Below are 24,598 nucleotides of genomic sequence, written 5' to 3' on the forward strand. Positions count from 1 at the left end.
TATGTTCATCTGAGGGGGCACACTGGGTCTCAGTTTAACATCTCATCCAAAGATGACCCCTCTGACAGTATAGCACACCCTCAGTATTGAAGTTCAGCCTAGATTTTATATGCTTAAATCTCTGGAATGGGACCTTAACCACAACCTTCTGATTCGAAGTTGAGACTGCTACCGCTTAGCCAAAGCTAACCTGTACTTTTGATATTTTATGTTCTACAATGTTGTGTAACATAAGCTATTGGGTAACTGTATTCTATGGAAATAAGTTGTGTTCTTATATTTCTTTCAGAACGCCCAGCCTTCAAATTACCAGGCTATAAGCCTTCAGGTTTTGATAAAAAGATGTTGGTGTGGACTGGTCGTTTCAAACGAGAAGAGGATATACCAGCTGCGGTTTCGTAAGTGGTGAAACGGGTATGGGATATTACTAGTTGGTGGCTTTTTAAATTAGGGTGTTGGTGCTACCTTCCTTGGTAAACAATTTTTATTTTTATTCCTTCATTAAGGTGAGGGTTTTTGTCGTTTGCAGTGAGGTTAAAGTAATGCTCTACAGGAGTGGAGGTCACTTTGCACACATCCACTGAAGGGATTTAGGAAAAAGTTTGAGGGAAAGATGTGAGTACCGATAACCCTGGATTCCCTTACTAATTAAAAGTCTGTCAATCTCAGCCTTTAATATACTTAATGACCCAGCCTCTGCAACCCTCAGAGGAAATTCCTCCTCATCAGTCCTATATGGGTGACCCCTTACTCTGAGATTATGCCCTCTGTTCCTAGACTCTCCCACAATGGGATACAACCTCTCAGCATCTACCCTGTCAAGCCCCTTAAGAACCCTGTAAGTTTCATTAAGGTCGCTTCTCATTCTTCTAAACTCTTCTAAACTAGATTGCATAAAATTTACAGAATAAGGTTCTGTTTTTGTCAGTGGTGTACCATAGTGCTATATAATATTGCAATATAGTTTTGTGCAATGTAAAATATTTTCATGTTTGAAGTCCTAGATGTGCCACTGATATTGCCACACTATCAGTTCGCACTTCCAGCAGTTTGCAGCACAAAAATTTGGGTGAGGTTAAAAAGTCTAATTCACAATGCTCGCTGTGAGATATATAATTCCCCAACAATTTCTGGACCTTTATTTGTGACTGGATTTAAGTTAGCTGATACTTTTGGAAGTTTTTGGAAATTGATAGAGAATTGTAATTTCTAGGATTCCAGTGAAATCATGGAAGCTTAAAGCATGGAACTAAGCCATTCAGCTTATTGTGTCTGTGCAAAACTGGTGCCCATCTGTGTTCCTTTGGTTAAAGTTTTATCTATTTTTTCTCTTAAAAGATGCATTGATCTCCCCTTCAGCTACTGTGACAAGGCAGCTCTGTGTAAAGAAATTGCTTCTAACTTCCGTCCTCACTGTTCTGAAGATTCCATAATGGATAAAGATTAATTTATACTTGACTGGTTTATGTTGGTAACATTGTTATTTCATTTGTTTTAGGTTTGAGATGATTGATGCTGCAAGGAACAAAATGAGAGTGAAAGCTAGTTATATTATGGTAGTCTTGACAGTTGTAGCCTGTATTGCAACAATCATTTCAGGAAAGAAGGTAAGGGAAAATCTTACTAGCTGGTTCACAAATGGATTGAATGTTATTAATTATTCATTCTCAACTTTCTTTAACTTACCTGAGATCCAGCCCTTCTGTAAATCATGTGACCAATAATTGTACTTGTTTGGGTCACAACATGGTGACTTGGTTATGTCATATTTTAAAATACTGGGGTGAACAAGTTGGTGGTTGAGGTTTATTCAAAGAATAAATGGATGCAAATAAGTTTAAAGTTTTTAGACTAGTGACTAGTCCCAAGCTTCATATGTGGTCATGGCATGCAACTGAAACTAGAAAACCAAACTGTATTACTATATTCTGAGCTAAGGCACAAATTGTAATTTTACACTCAGCAAAGGATGCTTCCCATGTCATAATCCAAATACTGGCTTTGCATTTCACACCACCTGCCATGCAGGAAGAACAACATATGCATGGTAACATTCCTAGTTATAATATTTCTATCTGTCACAATGACAAATCACAAGTTAACGTACCTAGCATTTGAAGCTCTTTGAGAAGTTTATTGCACAGAAAATTACACCATCAATGTCAATTTATGGTTTGTAGTTAGCTGCATGGTTCACTTTTCAATATGCCATTCATATTGAACTCAACTAATGCTTTCACCTAAAGTCATTTCCCAGTCTAACTTGGACCAAGAAATTGTTCATTTTATCAGTCACCACACCGGTCAAAGATGCAATATAGCTTCCATATTGTGATTGCTTAGATGATCTCAGCAGTTACTCATTCCCTTGCAAAAGGACCCATGGCAAATTTGATTATATAAAGCAATCCTTACAGCTGGATTGATCATTACCATTCAATTGAACTGCAGAATACATGCCTGTTGAAAAGTATTTGTCCACAAATTTGGTAAGTGTAGCCACTACATTGTCGTTGTCAAGATAATCTCTCTTGCACAGTGAAGCTCCCTCCATTGTGTAATGTGATATTACTGCTGTGCTGAGTGGACAGATTAAGGACCAATTGATTAGCTTAAAACTGGGCATTTGAGAGGTGCTGTGGGCCACCACTAGCAGCTGTGTTGTAATCTGTAATCTCATGGTCTAGCACATACCTCACGACTTGATCATCTAGCTTAGATAATCAAAACGCAGTTGGAATGGGACTAGCTTACAGAGAGGTGTCACAGACACATCAAGCAGAATGGCTTCCTTCAGAGTCTATAAGTGACATAAAGCAGGTATAGTTGACAGAGCAAAAATTATGGATCCTGGCCACTTTGCTGAAAACTTTAGCTATTTTTTGATCAGAAAAACAAAATATTGAACTAATGTAATCGTAGGAATGAAAAGTCAAATATTCTTAAAGTCCCTCACTGCATTGCTAATGCATGCTTCCAATTTAGATCTTCTGCTGGAAGATTCAAGATAAGTTTCAGGACATGGCTCAAGAACTCAGCAGTGAAGTTAATACTGTGTGAAGCTATTTGAAACATTACAAATGTTTTCTTGGATTCTAAGTCTGAATAGATTTGGTACCTAAAAATGATGGCGTACCATCTTTATTTTCCATGTATGGCTGCAGGCTGCAAGTAGACATGAATCATTGACTGCCATTAACATGGCGAAGAAAGCCAGGTGGAAAGAGGAGAGTCAGCAGGAAGCAGAAGTTACCAAAAGGCAATAATTGAATGTGGACTGAAATGAGGATGGGTTCCAATCTTGAAAATATGCATCTCCACATTCTCACCATGTTGACATAATTTACATTAGTAGGACATCAAAATATTTTCCCTCTTTTGAAGAAGCTCCAGAGTTCCTCAAAGTATTAAGTTAATTAAATTAATATGAAGTGGTTATTTTTTATTTTTTAATTTGGATTAACAGAATTGGTCATGAGAGATAACAATATAATTGATGTAGCCACAAACTTTATAGAATTTCTATGCTATCTTCCTTGTATCTAAATAACTGATATTGAAAAGTCAGCTGCAATAGAATTATCCAGCATCACAAGAATGATAAAGTTGTAGACCATGTTCTGCACTTGATTGCACGTAGTAAAAAAGTAATCTCACTTAGTAAAGTACTATTCCCAGTATTTCCTAGATATGTTTTGTGTTTAAAGCATTCTATTTCATCAAACATGGTTAAACTACTTTCCCTGGGCTCTATGAAGTAGCCAAAGTTACTCCTGGCAAACATGCCTACTATTTATTTCTGCTTTAATTTCTGATCCAGAAAACATTAAAATAATCTTAAAAATGAACAAGTGGAATTTATTAAGTTTATTCCATTCATTTCCATGGTATTAAACAGTAATTTACTATTACATACAAGCTTGGAGCTGTTGTATGTTCTAGAAGCTGAATCTTCACTTATGGATTAAAGGGAATGATCCTTTCACAGCACATGATCCTTTCACAGCACAATGTCAAGGGTGCTGGAGACCTTTAAGTGGCTAAGCTCTGTCATGGAATGATTAACCCTTGGCTCTCTTAGCTTGCTCTCATTTTTCATCCTATAGGTAAAAGACCATTACATCACGTCTCCTCTATGACCTTCACTTTTAGCTAATGCTAACTTACATTCTAGAATGGATCTCTTTTTTACCTAAATAAAAAAGTTGTCCTCACAGGTAAAGGTAAAACAGTTGTCAGACAGTATCAATGTATCTACTGGGTTAGAACTACACAAGTCTGCCTTGTATGAGAGGTTGCATAGCTTTGCAAATTAGAATTGATGATTCTAATTTTTTAATGACTTACTGCAGATTATTGCCTTTTAAAACATATTCTACAAAACAGTTAACTACAAATGGAGATCCAAAGATAAAATTGATTCTTTAATACCTTTGCTAGTATTCCTGACCATTACTATGCAGAGATGCTGCTGCTGAAGTCTTCAGGAATACTTTCCTGTTTGGTATTTTAATTATGTTCAGTGCTTTTAGCAGCAGTGTTATCTCTCTATTCATTGTAATTCTTAAGCTGTTATCACAGAATCACAGTGCAGAAGAGGCCCTTTGGCCCATCGAGTCTGCACCGACACGGGAGAAACACCTGACCTACTTACCTAATCCCATTTACCAGCACTTGGCCCATCGCCTTGAACGTTATGATGTGCCAAGTGCTCATCCAGGTACTTTTTAAAGGATGTGAGGCAACCCGCCTCCACCACCCTCCCAGGCTGTGCATTCCAGACCGTCACCACCCTCTGGGTAAAAAAGTTTTTCCTCACATCCCTCCTAAACCTCCTGCCCCTCACCTTGAACTTATGCCCCCTTGTGACTGACCCTTCAACTAAGGGGAACAGCTGCTTCACATCCACCCTGTCCATACCCCTCAATCTTGTACACCTCGATCAGGTCGCCCCTCGGTCTTCTCTGCTCCAACAAAAACAACCCATCTATCCAACCTCTCTTCATAACTTAAATGTTTCATCCCAGGCAGCATCCTGGTGAATCTCCTCTGCACCCCCTCCAGTGCAATTACATCGTTCCTATAACGTGGCGACCAGAACTGCACACAGTACTCCAGCTGTGGCCTCACTAGGGTTCTATACAACTCCAACATGACCTCCATACTTTTGTAATCTATGCCTCGATTGATAAAGGCGTGTCCCATATGCCTTTTTTACCACCCCACTAACATGCCCCTCTGCCTTGAGAGATCAATGGACACACATGCCAAGGTCCCTTTGTTCCTCAGAACTTCCCAGTGTCATGCCATTCATTGAATACTTCCTTGTCAAATTACTCCTTCCAAAGTGTATCACCTCACACTTTTCAGGGTTAAATTCCATCTGCCACTTATCTGCCCATTTGACCATCCCGTCTATATTTCCTGTAGCCCAAGACACTCAACCTCACTTAACCACCCGGCCAATCTTTGTGTTATCTGTCGTTTATATAAATGACAAATAATATGGGACCGAGCACAGATCCCTGTGGTACCCCACTGGACACTGGCTTCCAGTCACTAAAGCATCCTTCTGTCATCTCCCTCTGCCTCCTACAACTAAGCCAATTTTGAATCCACCTTATCAAATTACTCTGTATCCCGTGTGCCTTTGCCTTCTTTATTAGTCTCCCATGGGGGACCTTGTCAAAGGCTTTGCTAAAATCCATATAAACTACATCAACTGCACAACCGTCATCTACACTCCTGATCACCTCCTCAAAAAATTCAGTCAAATTTGCTAGGCATGATCTCCCTCTGACAAAGCCATGCTGACTATCCCTGATCAATCCTTGCCTCTCCAAGTGGAGATAGATACTCTTCTTCAGAAATTTCTCCAATAATTTCCCTACCACTGACGTGAGACTCACTGGCCTGTAGTTACCTGGCTTATCTCTACAACTCTTCTTAAATAGTGGAACCACATTAGCTGTTCTCCAGTCCTCTGGCACCTCCCCCGTGGCCAGAGAGGAATTAAAAATTTGGGTCAGAGCCGCTGCGATCTCCTCCCTTGCCTCCCTCAGCAGACTGGGACACAAATCATCTGGACCTGGAGATTTGTCCACTTTTAAGCCTGCCAACACCTTGTCACTCCCTATATCAATTTGCTTAAGAACCTCGCAGTCTCTCTCCCAGAGTTCGATACCTTCATCCTTGTTCTCTTGGGTGAAGGAGGACATGAAGTATTCATTCAACACTCTAGTGATGTCCCTTATAGGCCCTACTCTTTCCCTAGTTATCCTCTTCCCATTGATATACTTATAGAATATCTTGGGATTTTTCCTTTTACCAGCCAGAGTTTTCTCATATCCCCTCTTTGCTCTCTTAATCGCTTTCTCTAGCTCCACCCTGCACTGCCTGTACTCCACCTTTGCCTCTGCTGATTTGCTTCCCTTGTACCTGCTAAAAGCCTCTCTTTTCCTTCTCATCGTAACCTGAATATCTCTGGTCATCCATGGCTCTCTGGGCTTGTTACTCCTTCTTATCCATGTTGAGCCTGTACCCTCCCCATTTCCTTTTTGAACACCCCCCCACTGTTCCTCTGTAGATTTCCCCACAAGTAACTGTTCCCAGTCTACCTTGGCCAGATCCTGCCTTATTTTACAAAAATCCACTCTCCCCAAGTCCAAAACATTTTTTGCAACTTGTCGATTTCTTTGTCCATCACAAACTTAAACTGTACCATGTTGTGGTTGCTATCGCTAAAATGCTCGCCCTCGACTTAATTTTTCAATTAGAGATTCTGTGAAATTCATGGGAAATTGAAAGAGTCTTTATAACCTCATTCAGATAAATTTTGTTTTTATAATGCAGGCTTCATTCTGAATTGACAGACCAGTATGCAAATAGAAATGAGCTAAAGCCAAATATTTATTCAACTCTTGCTCTGAATATGTAGTCCATTATTTTTCTAAAAATGGGTGCCAGTCAGATGTTGCTTTGCAACCTGACCAGAGCATTCTTTCCAGTTAATCTATCACTTTTAACTCACTGGTGGAATCAGAGGACACTAGTAGAACGAGTTGTATATTTGACTCCTTTAATTGACAGTTTCTATCCAAGTGCCATTAGATGAAGGAGTCACTTTTTAAAATAGGGAACTTCCTACTGGTGAAGCAAAAGAAGCCCAGTAAATGCTTGTGTATTTGCAACTAAACAATTATCAACCAAATTTTAAGCATTTACTGGGTTTATGCATTCATACCAAAAGTATGAATAATTTGCTTGGAACTGTAGAAAGACATTTAAAAACACTGCAGCAACATCAGAATGGACTGACTGTAGTTTTCTGAAATATCTAATTCAATAACAGGATGTTTGTGTAATTAACTGGTTTGGATTTTGATTGATAAATTTGTGCATCCATACAAGAGAGATTTGTAGGAAAGGGGTTCTCAATCATTTTGCTTCCAAGACACACTGTTAAAAAATGCCACAAACTCACTTTTCCTGTATAAAAATCTGTTATACAATGCAACATATTTAATTTTGCTGAAAACAAGACATACTGTCATTGCTTTTAGTCATGCACTCAGGACAGAAACAAGAATACCAAATTTCAAATGGAGCAAAAATTTATACTGCAAAATAAACCTTTGAAAATAAAGGTCTCCCATCAAATCACCTCTAAGCCTACATTGCTCTAAAGTAAACTGATCAAGATCCTTGAGCCCTCGACTAGCTGAGGTTTTTAAGCAGGGAATAATTATTGTAGCTCATCGCTGGACCCTTTCCCTAGCTACATCATCCACAAGGGTAGATCAAAACTGGGCACAGTATCCCAGATGCAGTATGACCAGTGACCTGTATATTAGGAAAATGGTCTCTTGATTTGTACTGAATGGTTGTATTAATACAATGCAACACCCTGTTAACTTTAGCTACAGTTTTTCTACGTTGTTCATGAACCTTCAGTGATCTGTGCACAATAACAATTTTTTCTCAACCTTTTTCATTATGGTTCCCTGCAAATCACACATGGATTCTATATTAGTCCTACCAACATGCATGGCACTACATTTATCTAAATGACATTTGCCTATCACATCTAAATATTTTTGAATTTGATTGCAATCCTCTACTGTCCCACCCTTTACAGAATGAGAATTTCCAATATGTGCTTCCAGCAGACAAGATGCTGCTCTGGGAACTCATGAAGTCAAAAAAGTTACCAATGTCTCAATATCCGAGCCACAGGTACTGTAAATAATTTTAAACATTATCCAAGCAAAGTTTATAGTATGGAAACATCTTAAGAGCCTTTGTAATTGCATCTAGATATGGTCCAAACATACATCGTCAACAATGGCAAATTCATGGCACTGTTTTAAAAAATTTCATAATCATAAGGTTACAGCATAGGAAGCAGCAATTCAGTTCATTGTGTCTGTGCTGGCTCTCAGGAATACCAATTCACCTAGCCCCACTCCCACACCTTTTCCTTGTCACTCTGCAATTATTTTTAACTTCAAAAGAGAAATGGGTAGTCATCTGAAGACCTCAATCGAATCTGCCTCCACCACACTTTCAGGCAGAGCATTCCAGATCCTAACCACGTGCTGAGTAAGAAAGCTTTTCCTCATATCATTGCTGCTTCTTTTACCAATCACCTTAAATTGATGTCCTCTGGTTCTCAACCCTTGTCAATGGAACAGTTTCCCCCACCCCCCAACTTCTCTGCCTAGACCCCTCATGATTTTGAAATCCTCTATCAAAACTTCTCAATCTTCTTTGTTCTAAGGAGAGCAGCCCCAGCTTCTCCAGTCTATCCACATTGCTTGTTTCTGAAGCTCCTCATCCCTGGAACAATTCTCATGTATCTTTTCTGCACCTTCTCTAATGCCTTCACATCCCTCCTAAAATGTGATCAGAAATGAACACAATACTCCAGTTAAGAGACCGAACCAGGGTTTTATGCAGATTCATAACTTCTTTGCTTTTGTACTCTATTTATGAAGCCCAAGATCCCATAAATATGCTTTATTTACTGCTTTCTCAATCTGCCCCATCACCTTCAAATGATTTATGCACCCACTAAAAAATTCACCCTTTATTTTATATTGCCTCTCCTCATTCTCTCTACCAAAATATTACTTCACACTTTGCATTAAAGTTTATCTGCCACTTCTCTGCCCATTCTCCCAGCCTACCCAAGTCCTTTTGGAATTTACCACTATGCTCCTCACAGTTCACAATGCTACCAAGTTTTGTGTCACCACTGCAAATTTTGAACATACGAACTAGGAGCAGGAGTAGGCCACTCAAGCCTGCTCCGCCATTCAATAAGATCATGGCTGATCTGATTGTAACCTCAACCCCACGTTCCTGTTTACCCCTTTAACCCCCTTATTAATCAAGAATCTATCTACCTCTGCCTTAAAGTGTTCAAATACTCTGCTTTTACTGCATTTTGAAGAAGTGTTCCAAAGACTCACGATCCTCAGAAAATATATTTCTCCCCATCTTAGTCTTAAACGAGCAACCATGACCCCTAGTTCTAGATTCTCCCACAAGAGAAAACATCTTCTCCACATCCACTCTGTAAAGACTCCTCAGGATTAAAAAGGTCTCAAGTCACCTCTTTTAAACTCCATTGGATCAAGCCTAACCTGTCCAACCTTTCCTCATAGAACAACATACCCAATCCTGGTGTTAGTGTAGTAAAATTTGTGTCCTGTATACCAAAATTTAGGTCATTAATATAGATCAAGAAAAGAAGTGGTCCTAACACCGACACCAGTATACATCTTCCTCCAGTCTGAGAAACAAACATTCACCACTACTGTTTCCTGTCACTCAGCCAACTTTGTATCCACGTTGCCACTGTCACTTTTATTCCATGGGCTCCAACTTTACTGACAAGCCTTTATGTGGTACTTTATCAAATGCCTTAAGTCCATCAGCCCTCTTACCTCAAAAAAAACTCAAGCAAGTTAGTTAAACACAATTTGCCCTTAAAAAAAAATCTATTCTAGCTTTCCTTAATTAATCCATATTTGGACAGTAGCAACACTCCTAAGAATCCTATCCAAAATGACCTGGAACAGATCACAGCTTTTAAAACAACTTCTGTAAAAAATCCCATTACATTAAACACTGGAAAATAGTTACTTGCCTTGTGAACACCAATTGTCCCTGGCAATACATTTTCAAAAAACATTCTGTATACATGCTCAAGGTATGGTGAGCCATGTAGAGAACTGTTCGGAAGTTCATCAAATTTTTATTACCCTCTACCACGCCATCCTTATGACCACAACTCTCCCCTCTTTTAGGGGAAAATATTGTGTGGAGCAAGATCCAAATCTAGAGTTGAAACAAACATTCAATAACTTGTGTTTTCTCAAGAGAGATGGGTGTGTCTGTGTATGGTGGAATTTAAAATATTGCAACTGCACTGTATAAAAGGCAAATGGGGCCTAGGTTGTACAGAAAAGACTCAACGAAATTCACAGTAGCTCAGTAATTCACACTATTAAATGTCAAACATCCACCTAGAAATAATATTTTTATTAAATTTTCATTATTTGCCAAATGGCAAATATGTTATTTTATGCAATCAGTCAGAGAGCAAAAGGACTAAACTGGTTGACACTTGTGCTAACATTTTAAAAAGCTATCAAATTTGGCAAGGAGAAAGCCCAAGTGACAAAAAAAATAAACAAGTTCATATTCCTGTAAACAAAATGAAGTTGCAAATCTAGCACACTGAAGAAAACAAAATATTCTGGCGATGCTGAGTCCTTACTGCAGACTTCAAAGTTAAGGTGAATCCTCTAGCTAACACTTTTCAAACATGATAACTAATTGGTCCCTTATTAAAATAATGCTCAAAATGTAAAAGACTTTAAAAAAAACCTTGCATTTATATAGCGCCTTTCATGGCCACCAGACATTTCAAAGTGCTTTATAAAAGTGTAGCTCCTGTTGCAGGAATCACAGCAACAATTTGCCCACAGCCAGTTCCCACAAAAGCAGTGTCATAAGACCTAAATAACCTGGTTTTGCGATTTTAATTGAAAGGTAAATATTGGCCAGGGCACCACGGATAACCCCCATTCTTCTTCTAAATAGTGCTTTAGGAAATTTTATGTCCATCGGAAAGAGTAAACAGGGCCTCAGTTTAACATCCAATTGGAAAGATAGCACCGCTACCAGTGCAGCACACCTCAGTATTACATTGGAGTGTCAACCTTGATTTTTGGGCTTAGTCCTGGAATGTGACTTGAACCCAGGACCCTGTGATTCAGAGGCAAGAATGCTAGCAATTAAACCATGGCTGACAGAATTTGCACATTATCAAATGTGTTTTTTTTGTTCAATAAATTATTCCATGGATAACCTGAACAGAGCTGTTTGAAGAACACTGGTGAAATTCAATTTGCAACATCTATGAAGGTCATTGACATACATAATATATGTCAATGAGCTTCCATAGATGTTGCAAATATACATATGGATCATTGTTATCTTAATAAGGGACATGCAGCTCATCAGAAAAAAAAAGTTATCACTAACTTGAGGGTATCTTTGAACTCCCTGCCATAAAACTTCATTGTTAAACGTTTCACATTATAAAAATGAAATGAAGAAAATCAGAACTATTATATGGACAAAACATGTCAATTCGCCCCACCCTTAAATCGTCTTCACTTATCTGTCAATTTCAGAAATAATACAACAGTTTAAGACTGGTCCTACAGCCTGGGAAATGATCTCAAAGAGTGCAACATTTAAAAAATAAGGATGAGATAGATTTCAAAACCAAGATTTACAAAACAAACTTTTTTTTCTCTAAACTATTAAGTGCAGAAATGCTATTTGGCCACATCGATGAACCTTGGTAGAGGCTAATTAAACAGTATTTCCTATTTATATTTTTTCCAAAAAATCCTATCGGTAACAATGCTCAAGATACTAAAGCTGAACTATACTGTGAATAGCATGTTCAAAGATGAAGAACAAAAATTGGAACTGTATAAGATGTGCAATGTTTGTTCAGGGCTGACTTGCTGCAATTTCCTTCCCCTGAGAAGTTATATTAGCCCACCAATGTCAAAAATTGGATACAATAATTCCTCACTTAAAATTGATTTCGTCAATACTGTTTTGTTACAATGTCACTCATACAAAAGGGAACATATGCTTTTAACAGCAGGTCACAGCGAACTTTCTGTCACAAGACATAGAGGTGTATATATAGAGGCTAACCAGTTGTATTGTGATGCAGCCTTCCAGCATCTCTCCTCAGTATTAGTCTTGCTATACCATCTTGATGCTGTTTGAAGCACATGATCAGTAACTTTTTATCGTAATTTAGTGATTCACTCCCTTATAAACATGTCAGAACACTCAATAACTGACGAGAGAGTCTGGTAGTAAGAAAGCATGAAAAACGATTAATTAAGAAATTAAGAGGTTTAAGAATTTTGATGCCGATGAGCAGTTGATATCGGGAGAGCACTTGGGTTATCTCCTGCAATGGCAAGAATAATTCACAGTAATGCTGACAAAAATCAAAGGGTGCAAATTTCACCTATAAGTGCTACCAAGTTGTACCGGAAGCAACGTCATGGAAAATATGAAAAGACTCTTGGCTTCCTGGATGGAAGAACAAAACCTTATTATGATGATCATTTGAGTAAAAGCTTGTATGACGACTTAAAAGAATCAACAGGGTGAGAGTTCACAGTCAAAGTTTTGGTGCTAGTTGTGAATGGTTCAAATATTTTCAGAGGCACTGCAATTTGCATAACAAAGTGACAGGTGAAACAGCTCATTCCAGTACTGGTGTGGCAGAAAAATTCCCTAAAGAAAATTACCAAAGGTGGCTACCTACTGAAACAAGTCTTTAACATAACTGAGATTGTGGCATATGTTTCCAATAATGTCCAAAGAACATCTATTTCCCCAAGAGGAAAACCAGCACCAGGATTTAAACCCAAAGGTTGCTTAACTCTTCGGCTTGGTGGGAACGCTGCAAGAAATTGCAAGTTTAAGCCCTAGTGGTGTACCACTCAGATACCAAAGCTTTTGAAGAGCTGTTCGAAGGAACATCTGTATGTTATTTGGCGATCAAATAAGAAAGCCTGGATAACTCAGACAATTTTCCAAGAATGGTTTTCTCCATGGCATCCCTGCCTGGAAGCAATATTGTGCTAAATAAAATACTGACTTCAAGATACTACTTAACTTGGATAATGCCCCAGGTTATTCTATCAACCTTGATGACTTATTGGAAAATGTTATGGTTGCTTTCCTGCCATCCAACACAGCTTCATTGCTGTAGCCAATGGATCCGGGGCAATAGCAACATGCAAGGCTCATTATTTACATCATACCTTCTTCCAGCTCATTAAGGAAACAGATGGTGAATAATTGGGGAATTATGGTGTGACTGTAACATCCTGAAGGGTATCAACAATATTGATGATTCATGGGATGAAGTTACGGTGGTGTGTGTGAATGGCATGTGGGGAAAAACATGGCCCGAATGTGTCAACAACTTTGAGGGGCTTCACATTGTCCCCAAAGTTCAATTCAAAGTTAACTTAGCCATGTAAATTGATTTTGAAAAGGTGAAGGAGGGTGACGTGGTGCAATTACTTGAGTCCCACGGAGAACTGTCGAATGAAGATTTAATGCAACCAGAGATACAATAAACTGAAGCAAGCTGTTGAAACACCAGCCCCTTGAATGTTAACAAAATGATTGTCTAACTTCCGACTTATTGACGAAGCAATGGCTTCACCGGGGCTATCCAAACAGAGAATGCAGTTCCAAAGTGAATAAAGCAGTCAATAATATTAACTGTTACAAGATACTTTACCAACAAAAAACCTCCAGTCTTTGGATAATTTTTTTCAAGCTTGATGATTCTGTCCCCCATCCCGTTAACTCCACCACTCCAACCATCACTGGTGAGTAGTACCCTATTTAAATTTACATTTCTTTTTATTTTAAAAGTTATTTACTTTAGGAACGTGCTGTACATATACAGTATTTCAACTTTTTTTTGACTCAATGTCCAAAAGAACCTAACTCCAGGTTATAAATTAATTCTGATAGGGAAAATCTGATTCGTTTAATGTCGTTTCACTTAAAGTTATACTTTAAGAATGCAACTACAACCCTAAGTGAGGAATTGCTGTACTTTGTAATAGTTGCATTGGCAATGTATAGCTGAGTATTTTAAAAAGGAGCTGTTGCTCTTTGCAGTATTGTTTGTGGTAGAATCATTAATACCTAGTGAAATTCTGTATTAACCTTTATTTTCTAGGATATAACTGCATTTGCTGCCCCAATCTCAGCTCTCATTTTACACAGGAAATCTAAGTCAACTGTAGTCATGTACTACTGGTCACCTGCACCCTGATCAAATTCACCAGGTAGCACATGGCAAAGTGGCAAACGCAAAAAGGGTCAGTATGGTTGTCAATTTTGTAACTTGGAAACAGAGGGAAGAGAGGCCAGTTAGATTAGGTAATAGATGAAGCCTATGCTAAAATTATATAGAGTAGCACAGGGTCGGTGAATTGTCATGAAATGTACGGATAAAAATTTACTCTGTTTGCTTTGATCAGCTGCTGATTCCAACTCGGTCTTGTAAAAAGATGGTGACTTGTGATCTCCTCCCAAATCTTGGTCCAACCACTATTGAGCCACACTATGTCTCCTGGAGCAGCTGACTGGCAAAGGCCTGAATGGCAAGTTGCCAATGTATCTTCAGGCATAGAAGAATGTGCAACACAGCAACATCTTGAGAGGGAAGTGAATTAATTGGCTTCAGATATTAATTAGAACAAAAAGATCTTTAAAGAGAAATAATGGCATATTAAAGTTATATTTTAGAAAGCACACAGCAACTCCTTTATACAACTGGATCTTGACCAGGGCAACTTACATCCCTAGAAGAAATTGTAGCAAGTACCAATGAAGTACAAGAAATCGGTATTAATCATAGTATCAAGAGTATGGTCACAAAACTGTATTAACTGCACCCCCAGCATGAAACCGCAGCAAAATAACTGTTAATAGCCATACGATCTCTTTACACGTGCAGGCAATGACATGACACTGACATCAAAACACAATTCCAGCTTTTGGGTCTCAAGCCTAAACCAGTAGTCTTTCTTTTCTTACATAATAGGAAAATAATTATCCAAGTGATGAACATTGGTAGTTTGTTAGAAGGTTGAAATGACAAGGTCAGTTGAACAGGATGATTGCCATTGATTTGCATCAATGAAAGATTTGTAAAGTGACAGTCCTTCAAAAATATACTGTCCAGCCATTTTGGTGACACCTCTTGTTCAGATTCTGCTGCGATTGTTCTTCATGGCTTTTCAGTGCAAACCATTTCTTCCATCTAACTTCCCTCCAGTTTGCACTCACTAAATCATTAGACTACAAATTAAGATAACATCAGAGGTAAGGAAAGCTGGAATGGGCTTATTTTAACCTTGTTCTGAAAAGAAAGGCAGTTACATTGCCCCGAACACTGTTCCTAAGTGGTAAGAGGATTTTAATTAATATGAACTAACAAGCAAATGATTTCTGGTTCTAATGTACACAGTGCGCTAAATACATTTTAAACGCATACAGATATCAGAATGGGTTCTAGAATAAACCTCTACTCAATGACTCTCCAGTGCAATTACTGTATACTAGCCACTTCAGGTGTTGCCAGTGTAGTTCCAATATTTCCTACTGCTGAATTGCTGATTTTCTCATGGATGCAATATAATTCACTACCAATCACAGACCCTTATGCGTATGAACTTAAATTTCTCTGCTTTACAACTCCAACAGAAATCTTGTCTAATTTTCACAAGAACATTTTAAAATATGGAGCTACAAAAAATTCTTTTACATTATGTTTAGAATTTCCACAAAGTAAAGGTTAAGTAGTTCAGTGGATCTCGTCACTGGTGCGATTTGCCAGATTGATAAAACTGAGCAGAAGGAAGTAATGTTCATAACTCCAAGACCAGCCATCTCTCAATTAAACCACAGTAAGGAATGATCACAATTCTGTTTCTAATAGATTTGTCATTAACTATATAAAATGTAAGTGAAAAGTTATTAGATGCAGGGCATTACTGGGTAGACAGTCCATCAGTTTACCTACATTGATATTGCACCAGTTTGATTTTTACAAACAAAAAAAAAATCAGCAATATTAAACATCACAATAGAAAGAACAGAGCCACAGCAAAGGATACAAGTATTTAAGATGGAAGAGTCAGGTGGTGCAAATTTGCTGAGTTTTCCCTAACCCCTATTTGAATGTTTATATACATACATTATTATACACACAAGAATACAACCTTCATATATAGCATACTTTTTGTGTGGTTCCCAAATGTAGCTTTGTAGAGTGTGCTGTATGTAAATACGTGCTTTTCTATACACCTACATACAACCTTTTGTTAATAAGAACCAGCTATCTGAGCAAGTTCTTACTAGCATCATTCACCTGTATAGGTGTATAATTATCACTGTGTCCAGGTGCAGTTCCTTCTTATCCCCCCTCCCACAAACTTGTCAGTCCCAACAGCGCTGGGAGAAGTGTGTGTGTGTCTCAAGTGGAGTCAGTAGTCCTCAGTGATCGTGCTTACAGCTGGAAGCCCTCCATCTGAGCTTCGTGCGGTTGAAAGATGTATTGCTGCTGATTAAGATCGACTTGTGGGACAATATTGGCATCTTCCTCCTCTTCTGTACCAAAATAATGCTCTATTAGATCAAACGCTTTTTGATAAACATCCTGGTTTTCGTGGCTTTGCAGGAATTCAATCTTATCCAAACCTGCAGAAGGTTTAGAAAAAAAGTAAAAAGTGAAAGATTTTTCTTTTAAACACTTTGGAACAGAGCTTCTACTTTGGGTGACTGGGAAACTTGGCACAAATTGTATTTAACTTGAAATTGTAGTTTTTACAAAGTGATGATTCAAATTTTCATCTAAATATATTTGCATAATTACAAATGTAAAACCTTTCATGAACCAGCACAATCGGGTCAGTGTAATAGAACTTAATTATTTAACTTCTTTAAAAAATATTCATTGCTGCATTTAGGTGTGATACCTGCAGCTTCATTAAATGTAACCAAAATTGGTTTATCACAAAATAAGCATTTTTAATGTGTCTCTAGCTCTCCACCTGTAAGTGACTAGATTTTATAAATCACAAATTCACTAAAAAAAATGATACTGAGCCATTTATTAATTTCATTGGTGTACTCCATTCAATTTTTTAGTATATAAAATTTCACAGTGCCTGTACAAGTTTAAAAAAAAAGCTCAATTTGTAAAGCCTCCGTGAACAGCTATGATCAGCCAAAATTCACCAGCTTCATTATTTGGATTATGGGAGGAGCCAGTTTTGGGTCACTTGCCGGTCTAAAACTACATGAGATGAGAGATATCATAAATAAAAAGAAAAGCATTAGAAAGGGTAAACTAAAGGAGGCCAAGGTGTCAGGATCTGGTGGGATACATTAAGGATTATGAGGGGAATGGGGGAAATAGCAAAAGCCCTATAAAATATACTTCCAGTTTTATTAAGAATGGATGTGTGCCAGAGGACAGAGTAGCCAAACTAATACTTACTTTTATATAAGAGAAAATGGTTAACCTGGAAAATGACGAGCCAGTTAACTAACATCTGTGGCAGTAAAGAGTTTGGCATCTACATAGTTTAAATATTTAGATGGAGAGAGGAACAGCCAACATGAATTTCAGAAAGGAAGAGGGAAAGATACCTACATGTTCTTTGAGGAAGTTAAAACTATGATGGATGGGGAAAATAGTGTATGTGTGCGCTTTTAAAACGTCTTTGACATGAGACTATTGGAGCAGATTATGGCTATGAAATTAGGAATTGCAAATTGGATTGATAAATGGTTAGAGGGAAAGAAATTGTAGAAAGTATGGGCAGTTTCTCAGATTGGTTCTACTTGGGTTCTGTGTAGCTTCCTTCTGAGCTGTAACCTATGATTCTAAATCTCTCGCCTGGATTTAGCGGGTATAGGGCATAACACAGCAGGACCTGTTAGCTAGACTGGTGCACGTGCATTTAGGTTTTAGGAATTTTTGTTCACTAAAAATGCTGGAATTGTGAGCTGTTAACAAAATTGAGAGCAACTGAGGATCTAGAACCTTGGCGAACAGGGAGTACAACTATATCTCCATAATCAATTAATTTAAACAATTGTAAAAACAAGGACTGAGGAGGAGAGTGAATTATGAATCACTGCAAGCCACTGGCTAATTGCCACTAGCTTTGCAAAAACTGCATCTCATCCTTGACCTTCTGATGATTTCCATGAGATTGTTGCATTTGCACATTACCCATTAAACATGTCACAGAAAATCTAGTAATTAGCATTGTTGAAAGGCATAATGTGATAATTGTTAATGACTGCCAATCAACCTCTTATGCCCAGAAAGTGAGCAATTAAAGTGTGAAGTTTCATTAGAATTACTGCAAATAAAAAATGTTAAATAAAAACAAAATACTGCAGATGCTGTAAATCTGAAATGAAAACAGAAAATGCTGGAAAAACTCAACAAGTCTGACAATGTCTGCGGAGAGAGAGAAACAGAGTTAAGGTTTTAAGTTTCTGGGCTAAGGAGAAGTAGAAATGTGATGAAATATACACTGTTTAAAGGGGGTGGAGCAGGTGAAGCTGGAAAGAAGGCCTGTGATAGGTGGGGGCTAAGAGAGATTGACAAAGATGTCATGGACAAAAAGACAAAGGGAGTGTTAATGGTAGTGGCAAGGGTTAAAGGACGTGCTGATAGTAGCATATAGGTAAGAAAGCAGAATGTACTAATAGTAGAGCATGGGTCAGCAGTCTGTGAAAGAACAACATGGAACAAGTAACAGATGGCCCTTTTGAGGGTGAGGGGAGAATCAAAACCCAGAAGCGGGGGGGGGGGGGGGGGGGGGGGAGTGGAAATCAAAGAAGGAAGATAAAAGAGATGAAACAAAAAATAAATTGAATAAAAATGGAAATAAGTGGATAAAAGAGGGGATTAAAAAAAGGGGATGGAAGGTAGAGGAGAGTGTGTTCAACAACTTCAGACCACGAACACGCTCCTCTATCTTCACCCCTTTTGTATCCCCCTTTTTCCTCACCACCACCACCTTTAAGGGCAATTAGGAATGGCAATAAATGCTGCCACATCCCATTAATGAATTCGCTCACTTTTTTATTCAACATTAAAGCAGGTACAGAAAGAGGAATGTAGAAACATTGGAGAGGGATAGGTTTAAAAAAAAGACAAAAAAAAACTAAATTTAACATTTCCAATAACTCAACTCAAGGATTAAGACGCCACAGTTTAGTCGCTCACTTTCTGGGCAAAAGAGATTGATTGACAGTCATTAACAATTACCACATTATGCCTTTTAACAATACTAATTACTAAATATTCTTGGTGTATTTAATGGATAATGTGCAAATGCAACAACCTCATGGAAATCATATGATCTAGGATGAAATGCAGTTTTTGCAAAGCTAACGGCAGAGAAGTGTAAATTAGTCAGTGGCTTGCAGTGATTCATAATTCAAATTCTCTTCTTCAGTAAAGTTGCTGGTTGATTTTCAGATTAAGAACAATTATGCTTCACATGCACACTATTTTTACAAATTTTTAAAAACATTTCTTAGGAGCTTAAAAAATTAAAACACATACAAATGTCCTTGTAATGGTTAATTCCTGTCTACTTTTATTACATTTCAACTTCAAGGCAGGGACATAGACAAATTAAACAGTTGTGGGTTGAACAGTTTGTGTTTACGGAATCTTTCCTATGATGGATAGAATTACTGCCCCATTGCTGCAAGATAGTTTCTTTGCTATGTTTAAAGAATATTAACAAAATATTTAAAAGTACCATTGCCATAATGTACTTTCTGCAATTGCACAAAGGAAGCAACTTAAACCTTTATGCAACTTATTTTTCTGTTAATTGTACATGAACCTTAATAATTCTCAATATCAACTCACCATAGGCTTCCTCTATTAATGCACAGTAAGGATTTATTCCTGTTCCATTTTGTTTAGCTTCCTGTTCACCCAGTCTAAGGATATTCTCCAAACCATTCAGTGACACCTGAACGATCTTTGCATCCATAACAGTCAGCAAGTCACACAATGGTTTAATGCAGCCCAATTCCACTATATATCTGAAGAAGAATATAGAAGGGATACAATCAAATCTTAATCCCATACTGGCACACAGAAATACTGGTTAATGAGTTCTTGGTCCAGGGCTAGGGTGCACAGGGTTGTGGTCAGTAAAACATCTCATTTATAAATACGGTTTACCAAATGCCCACAAAACACTGGTGCTTTCACACTCATAGTGCATGCCATTTCCTGTGAGAATAGCTCGTGTCTCAAACAAGATTTCTCTTCCATTCATTGATCACCTCATCAGATGCATCCATGTAAACCATGAATTCCTACTTATAATCTAGCCTCATTAAAGAAGCAACTGAGCACAGACTCTACTTCAACCTAATAAAAAAAGGTTTTTTAACTAAGGTCCAAACTATCAAGTTTTGAAGATATTCACGGATAAGATCCATTAACGGTCAGTTATGGTACTATAAACTGTATACCATATTCCTTACAAGGCTTAAAGTGTATAGTCTAAGTACTGGATAAGTGTTACATTAGCGGAACTCAGAAGGGTCATACAGACTTGAAACATTAACTGTTTCTCTCTCCACAGATGCTGTCAGACCTGCTGAGTTTTTTCCCAGCATTTTGTGTTTTTATTTCAAAACACAGATTTACTTGTGATACATGTGTTACTTTTGGTAAGTTGCAGGTACAAAATGGCTGGGGTGGATGCCTCTAGAGCATTAGTGATTGCATTTCAAAGTTTATTCCATGTGAATCTTTGGAATGTTATTCATTTATAGTATGAGTGCATCACTGGTTGGCAAGGGCAGCATTTATTGCCATTTCAAATTGCCCTTATGGTGGTGGTGAGTCACCTTTTGGTGCAGGTACACCCACTGCATTGTTATGGAGGGAGTTACAGGATTTTGACCCAGTAACAGTAAAAGAACTGTTAATGGATGATGCATCATTTGGAGGGAAACTGACAAGTGGTGATGTTCCCATGTGCCTGCTGCCCTTGTCCTTCTATGTGCTATACGTCACATGTTTTGAAGGTGTTGTTGCAACGGGCTAGGCGAGTTGCTGCTCTGCATCTCAGTTAGGACGTGCCACTGCACACTCACGGTGGAGGCAGTGACGTTTAAGGCAGTGGATGGAGTGTCAGTTCAATGGGCTGCTTTGTCCAGGATGGTGTCGAGCTTCATGAGTGTTGTTGGAGCTGCACCTCTCCAGCAAAATGAGTGTATTCTATCACACTCCTGACTTGTGCTTGGAGATGGTGGATTGGCTTAGGAAATGAGGCGGCAAGCTACATTGCAGAATTTCCAGTTGCTGACCTGCTCTTGGTAGCCACAGTATTTATCTGGCTAGTCTAGTTCAGTTTCGGGTAAATGGTAACCCCCCCCAGGATGTTGATATTTGAGGATTCAGTGATAGTATTGCAGTGAATTAACTCTTGTTGGAGATGGTCACAGCCTAGTACTTTCTGTTACTTGCCACTTAAGGTCCAAGCTTGAATTTTGTTCAGGTCTTGCTGCACATGGACATGGACTGCTTCATTACCCGAGTTGTGAATGTAACTAGACATTGTGCAGTGAACCTCCCACTTCTGACCTGATGGGGAAAAGGTCAATGATGAAGCAGTGAAGATGGTTGGCCCTAGGACACTACCCTAAGGAACTCCTATATTGATGTCTTGGAACTGAGATTATTGGTCTCCAACAACACAACCACCATCACTTATGCTAGGTATAACTCCAACCTGTGGAGAGTTCACTTCCACCATTCCCCCCACAATTCCCACTGACTTCATTTGACTAGGATTCCTTGTTGTCAAACTTGGTCGAGTACCCCCCCCCCCCCCCCCCCCCCACCCCCCCCAAGAACAGTCACTCTTACCTCACCTCTGGAATTCAGCTCTTTTGTCCATGTTTAGACAAAATTATAATGAGGTATGGAGCTGAATGGTCCTGGCAGAGCACAAATGGAGGAGGATATTGCTGAGTAAGTGCTAATTTATTGCACTGTTGATGACACCCATTACTATGCTGATGATTGAGAGTAAACTGATGGGGTGGTAACTAACTGGGTTAGATTTCACCTGCTTTTTGTGGACAGGATATACCTGGGCAATTTTCCACAAAGTTTTGAGATGCCAGTGTTGTGGCTGTACTGCTAGGGATAAGGCTGGTTCTGGAGCACAAGTTTTCAGTACTACAGCCAGGAATGTTATTGGAGCCCACAGTCTTTGCTGTATCCAGTGCCTTCAGCTGTTAATAATATCACATGAAGTGAAAAATCATTGGCTGAAGTCTGGCATCTGTAGATGCTGGGAACCTCAGGATGAGGTCAAGGTGGATCACCTACTCGGCACTTCTGACATTCAAGGTGAATCTACATGCTGTTGCATTTAAAAGGAAAACTTTGAAATTACAATTATAGAAATCAATGTCTTTATTTTTATTCTCAAGTCTTCATTAACTTTTTTTAATACAAGTGGAATATACCCACTGTTTTTCTCTCTCCCTTTGTCACACATTGCATTTCCTTTAGTTATCCATTTAGTCTTTCACTTTCAGATGTTTGAACTACTTAGTTATGTTTGTTTGTCCCTGCCCCTCATATCTTTAGAGTCCAGGTACAGGAGGCCAGGCAGTGACAAAATCTTGGAAATTAACCAGGATACCCAGTGACAAATTTTGCCCTGTAGTCAAAATGTTGAATGAGTTGAACTGCAGTCCCATTTATAATTGAGCCTTAAAAATTACAAGGGCTCCCTGAGCAACTGAGCTGAAATGAGAAGTCTGCACATGAGGAAAACCAACTATCCACAACAGTAGCAGAAAAACAAACTGAAAATTGGCAGATGAGGGGGGAAAAGCATATGAAAGCGAGCAGCAGTGTCAATCCCAGGTCAAACAGAGGGAACCACTAGAAGAGTGGACCATGTAAAAATTGGGCAGGTGGCCGAGAGAATCAATGGAAAACATTTCAAGAGCATAATGCATGTTTAAACATTAGATGTGTCTTTTCATGAACAAAACCAAAGATTCAATGCAGAAAAAAAGTCTTACTTGATTTGTTCAGGAGTTCCACCAGATGTTGCATTGGTAATGGCCCAAGCAGCTTCTTTCCTTGTCCGGAATTCTGCCGTCTGTAGAATAGTTATTAGGACAGGAAAGATGTCGGCATCTATCACAGCCTGCAAATGTTAAAAATGTTTTTTTAAAAGTACCATTCAACTAGGATTCATTAAAATTATCAACTTTGTTCTTCTATGGAAAGCCACCATCTTAAGCTCCAGAGATGCCACCATTTACATGACTAAACTGCATGGTAAGCAGTTGACACCAGGACACAAACAGATGTAGGGAAGTAATACAGCACCAGCAAGTACTGCTCATGCGAGAAAAACCTTTAAAGTTTAGTAACTGATACATCTGTAGAAAATTGAAGCATACCTGTATCTGTGCTCTATTGCCTGCTGTAATATTTGAGATGGTCCAACACGCTTCCTTTTTGATCGACTCTTTTGGGCTGCTCAATAAGTGCAATAAACTCTGCAAAGCAGAGCAATTTAAAATTACCTGGAGGGCAGGCAGGGGAATGGTGGAGAAAGAGAAAGAGATCAAATCATTAAGTATACATTTACAATGCCAGTTGAGTCAAGCAAGTGGTTTTAGGTGTGCATGAACATTTAACAGTGGCAGCAAATTTGGAAATTGGATATCAATCTCAATCCAAAGCATGCTAGGACTAAGCAATCAGAGATCTCCCTAAAGGAAATTATTTAAAATAACTTGCAGCTTTGCAATAAGTGAAATAACTTCAGCCTAGCATTGCAAAGCTGGGCTCAAGTGTAATGGCATTCCACTGAATCTTAATCTTCAGGATTCCAACTTATCCAAGGAGTCCCCATATGCATCCCCTGCTTCTCACTTCATCCCTTATCTCATTCTCTCCACCACTACCAGCAATTACTCTAAGCCACTATGTCCCTGGCTTCTGACTCCCTGTGTCTCAAAAAAAAAAACCTCTTCTTCCAAACATGCTTTTGCCTACTTTGAAATCCAAGTTGAAATGAGAAATACGTTTAGTATATATAAAATCAGCTTGAAATTGGTAAGGGAATAGGTTAGTGCTGTAAGTTTCATTTTACTGGAAATTGCTCAAGGTTAATAGAAACATGGTTAATGGGATAATTAGTCTTATGTAGTGATGGATAGCTCAGAAAGGTGTCCCATGATAGGCCTAGTAAGATGACATCTAGTAAATACTTAAACAACTTTCATTTAACCGTGCTTAATTAAGATGCTTGAAGTACACGAGTTCATCAGTGTGGATGTAGAATAGAACTTATTTTAGGAACAACACCATGTCCAACAGCTTGATAAGGAATAAGGACAATGAACTGAATCACCA

At 38.5% G+C, this 24,598-nt stretch overlaps 2 protein-coding genes and 1 long non-coding RNA gene across 4 annotated transcripts in view; 2 read left to right on the forward strand and 1 right to left on the reverse strand.

The window, feature by feature from the left end:
* The window catches only part of fam162a (family with sequence similarity 162 member A), a 49,153-nt gene that overhangs the window by 6,210 nt on the left and 18,345 nt on the right, over positions 1-24,598 (forward strand). The window contains exons 2-4 of one of the 2 annotated variants that reach the window (XM_041211199.1): positions 290-398; positions 1,499-1,607; positions 3,165-3,848. In XM_041211199.1, coding sequence (XP_041067133.1) covers positions 290-398; positions 1,499-1,607; positions 3,165-3,266 — 320 coding nt within the window. In that variant the 3' untranslated portion in view covers positions 3,267-3,848. Of the gene's footprint in view, positions 1-289; positions 399-1,498; positions 1,608-3,164; positions 3,849-24,598 lie in introns of those variants that run through there. The other variant, XM_041211200.1, reaches the window with a different exon arrangement.
* LOC121290590 lies at positions 8,136-14,426 on the forward strand. The gene is made up of 3 exons (XR_005945848.1): positions 8,136-8,235; positions 13,617-13,958; positions 14,318-14,426. It is a non-coding gene; the product is annotated as an uncharacterized LOC121290590 (long non-coding RNA).
* The window catches only part of kpna1 (karyopherin alpha 1 (importin alpha 5)), a 52,987-nt gene continuing 43,251 nt past the window's right edge, over positions 14,863-24,598 (reverse strand). Inside the window, exons 11-14 of the mRNA XM_041211198.1 lie at positions 23,638-23,763; positions 23,251-23,378; positions 20,054-20,232; positions 14,863-16,845 (exon numbers count right to left, since the gene is read on the reverse strand). Of these exons, the coding sequence (XP_041067132.1) occupies positions 16,655-16,845; positions 20,054-20,232; positions 23,251-23,378; positions 23,638-23,763 (624 nt within the window). The 3' untranslated portion in view covers positions 14,863-16,654. The remainder of the gene's footprint in view (positions 16,846-20,053; positions 20,233-23,250; positions 23,379-23,637; positions 23,764-24,598) is intronic.

This window comes from Carcharodon carcharias, chromosome 18, assembly GCF_017639515.1.
Source record: "Carcharodon carcharias isolate sCarCar2 chromosome 18, sCarCar2.pri, whole genome shotgun sequence".
NCBI classification, from domain to species: Eukaryota; Metazoa; Chordata; class Chondrichthyes; order Lamniformes; family Lamnidae; genus Carcharodon; species Carcharodon carcharias.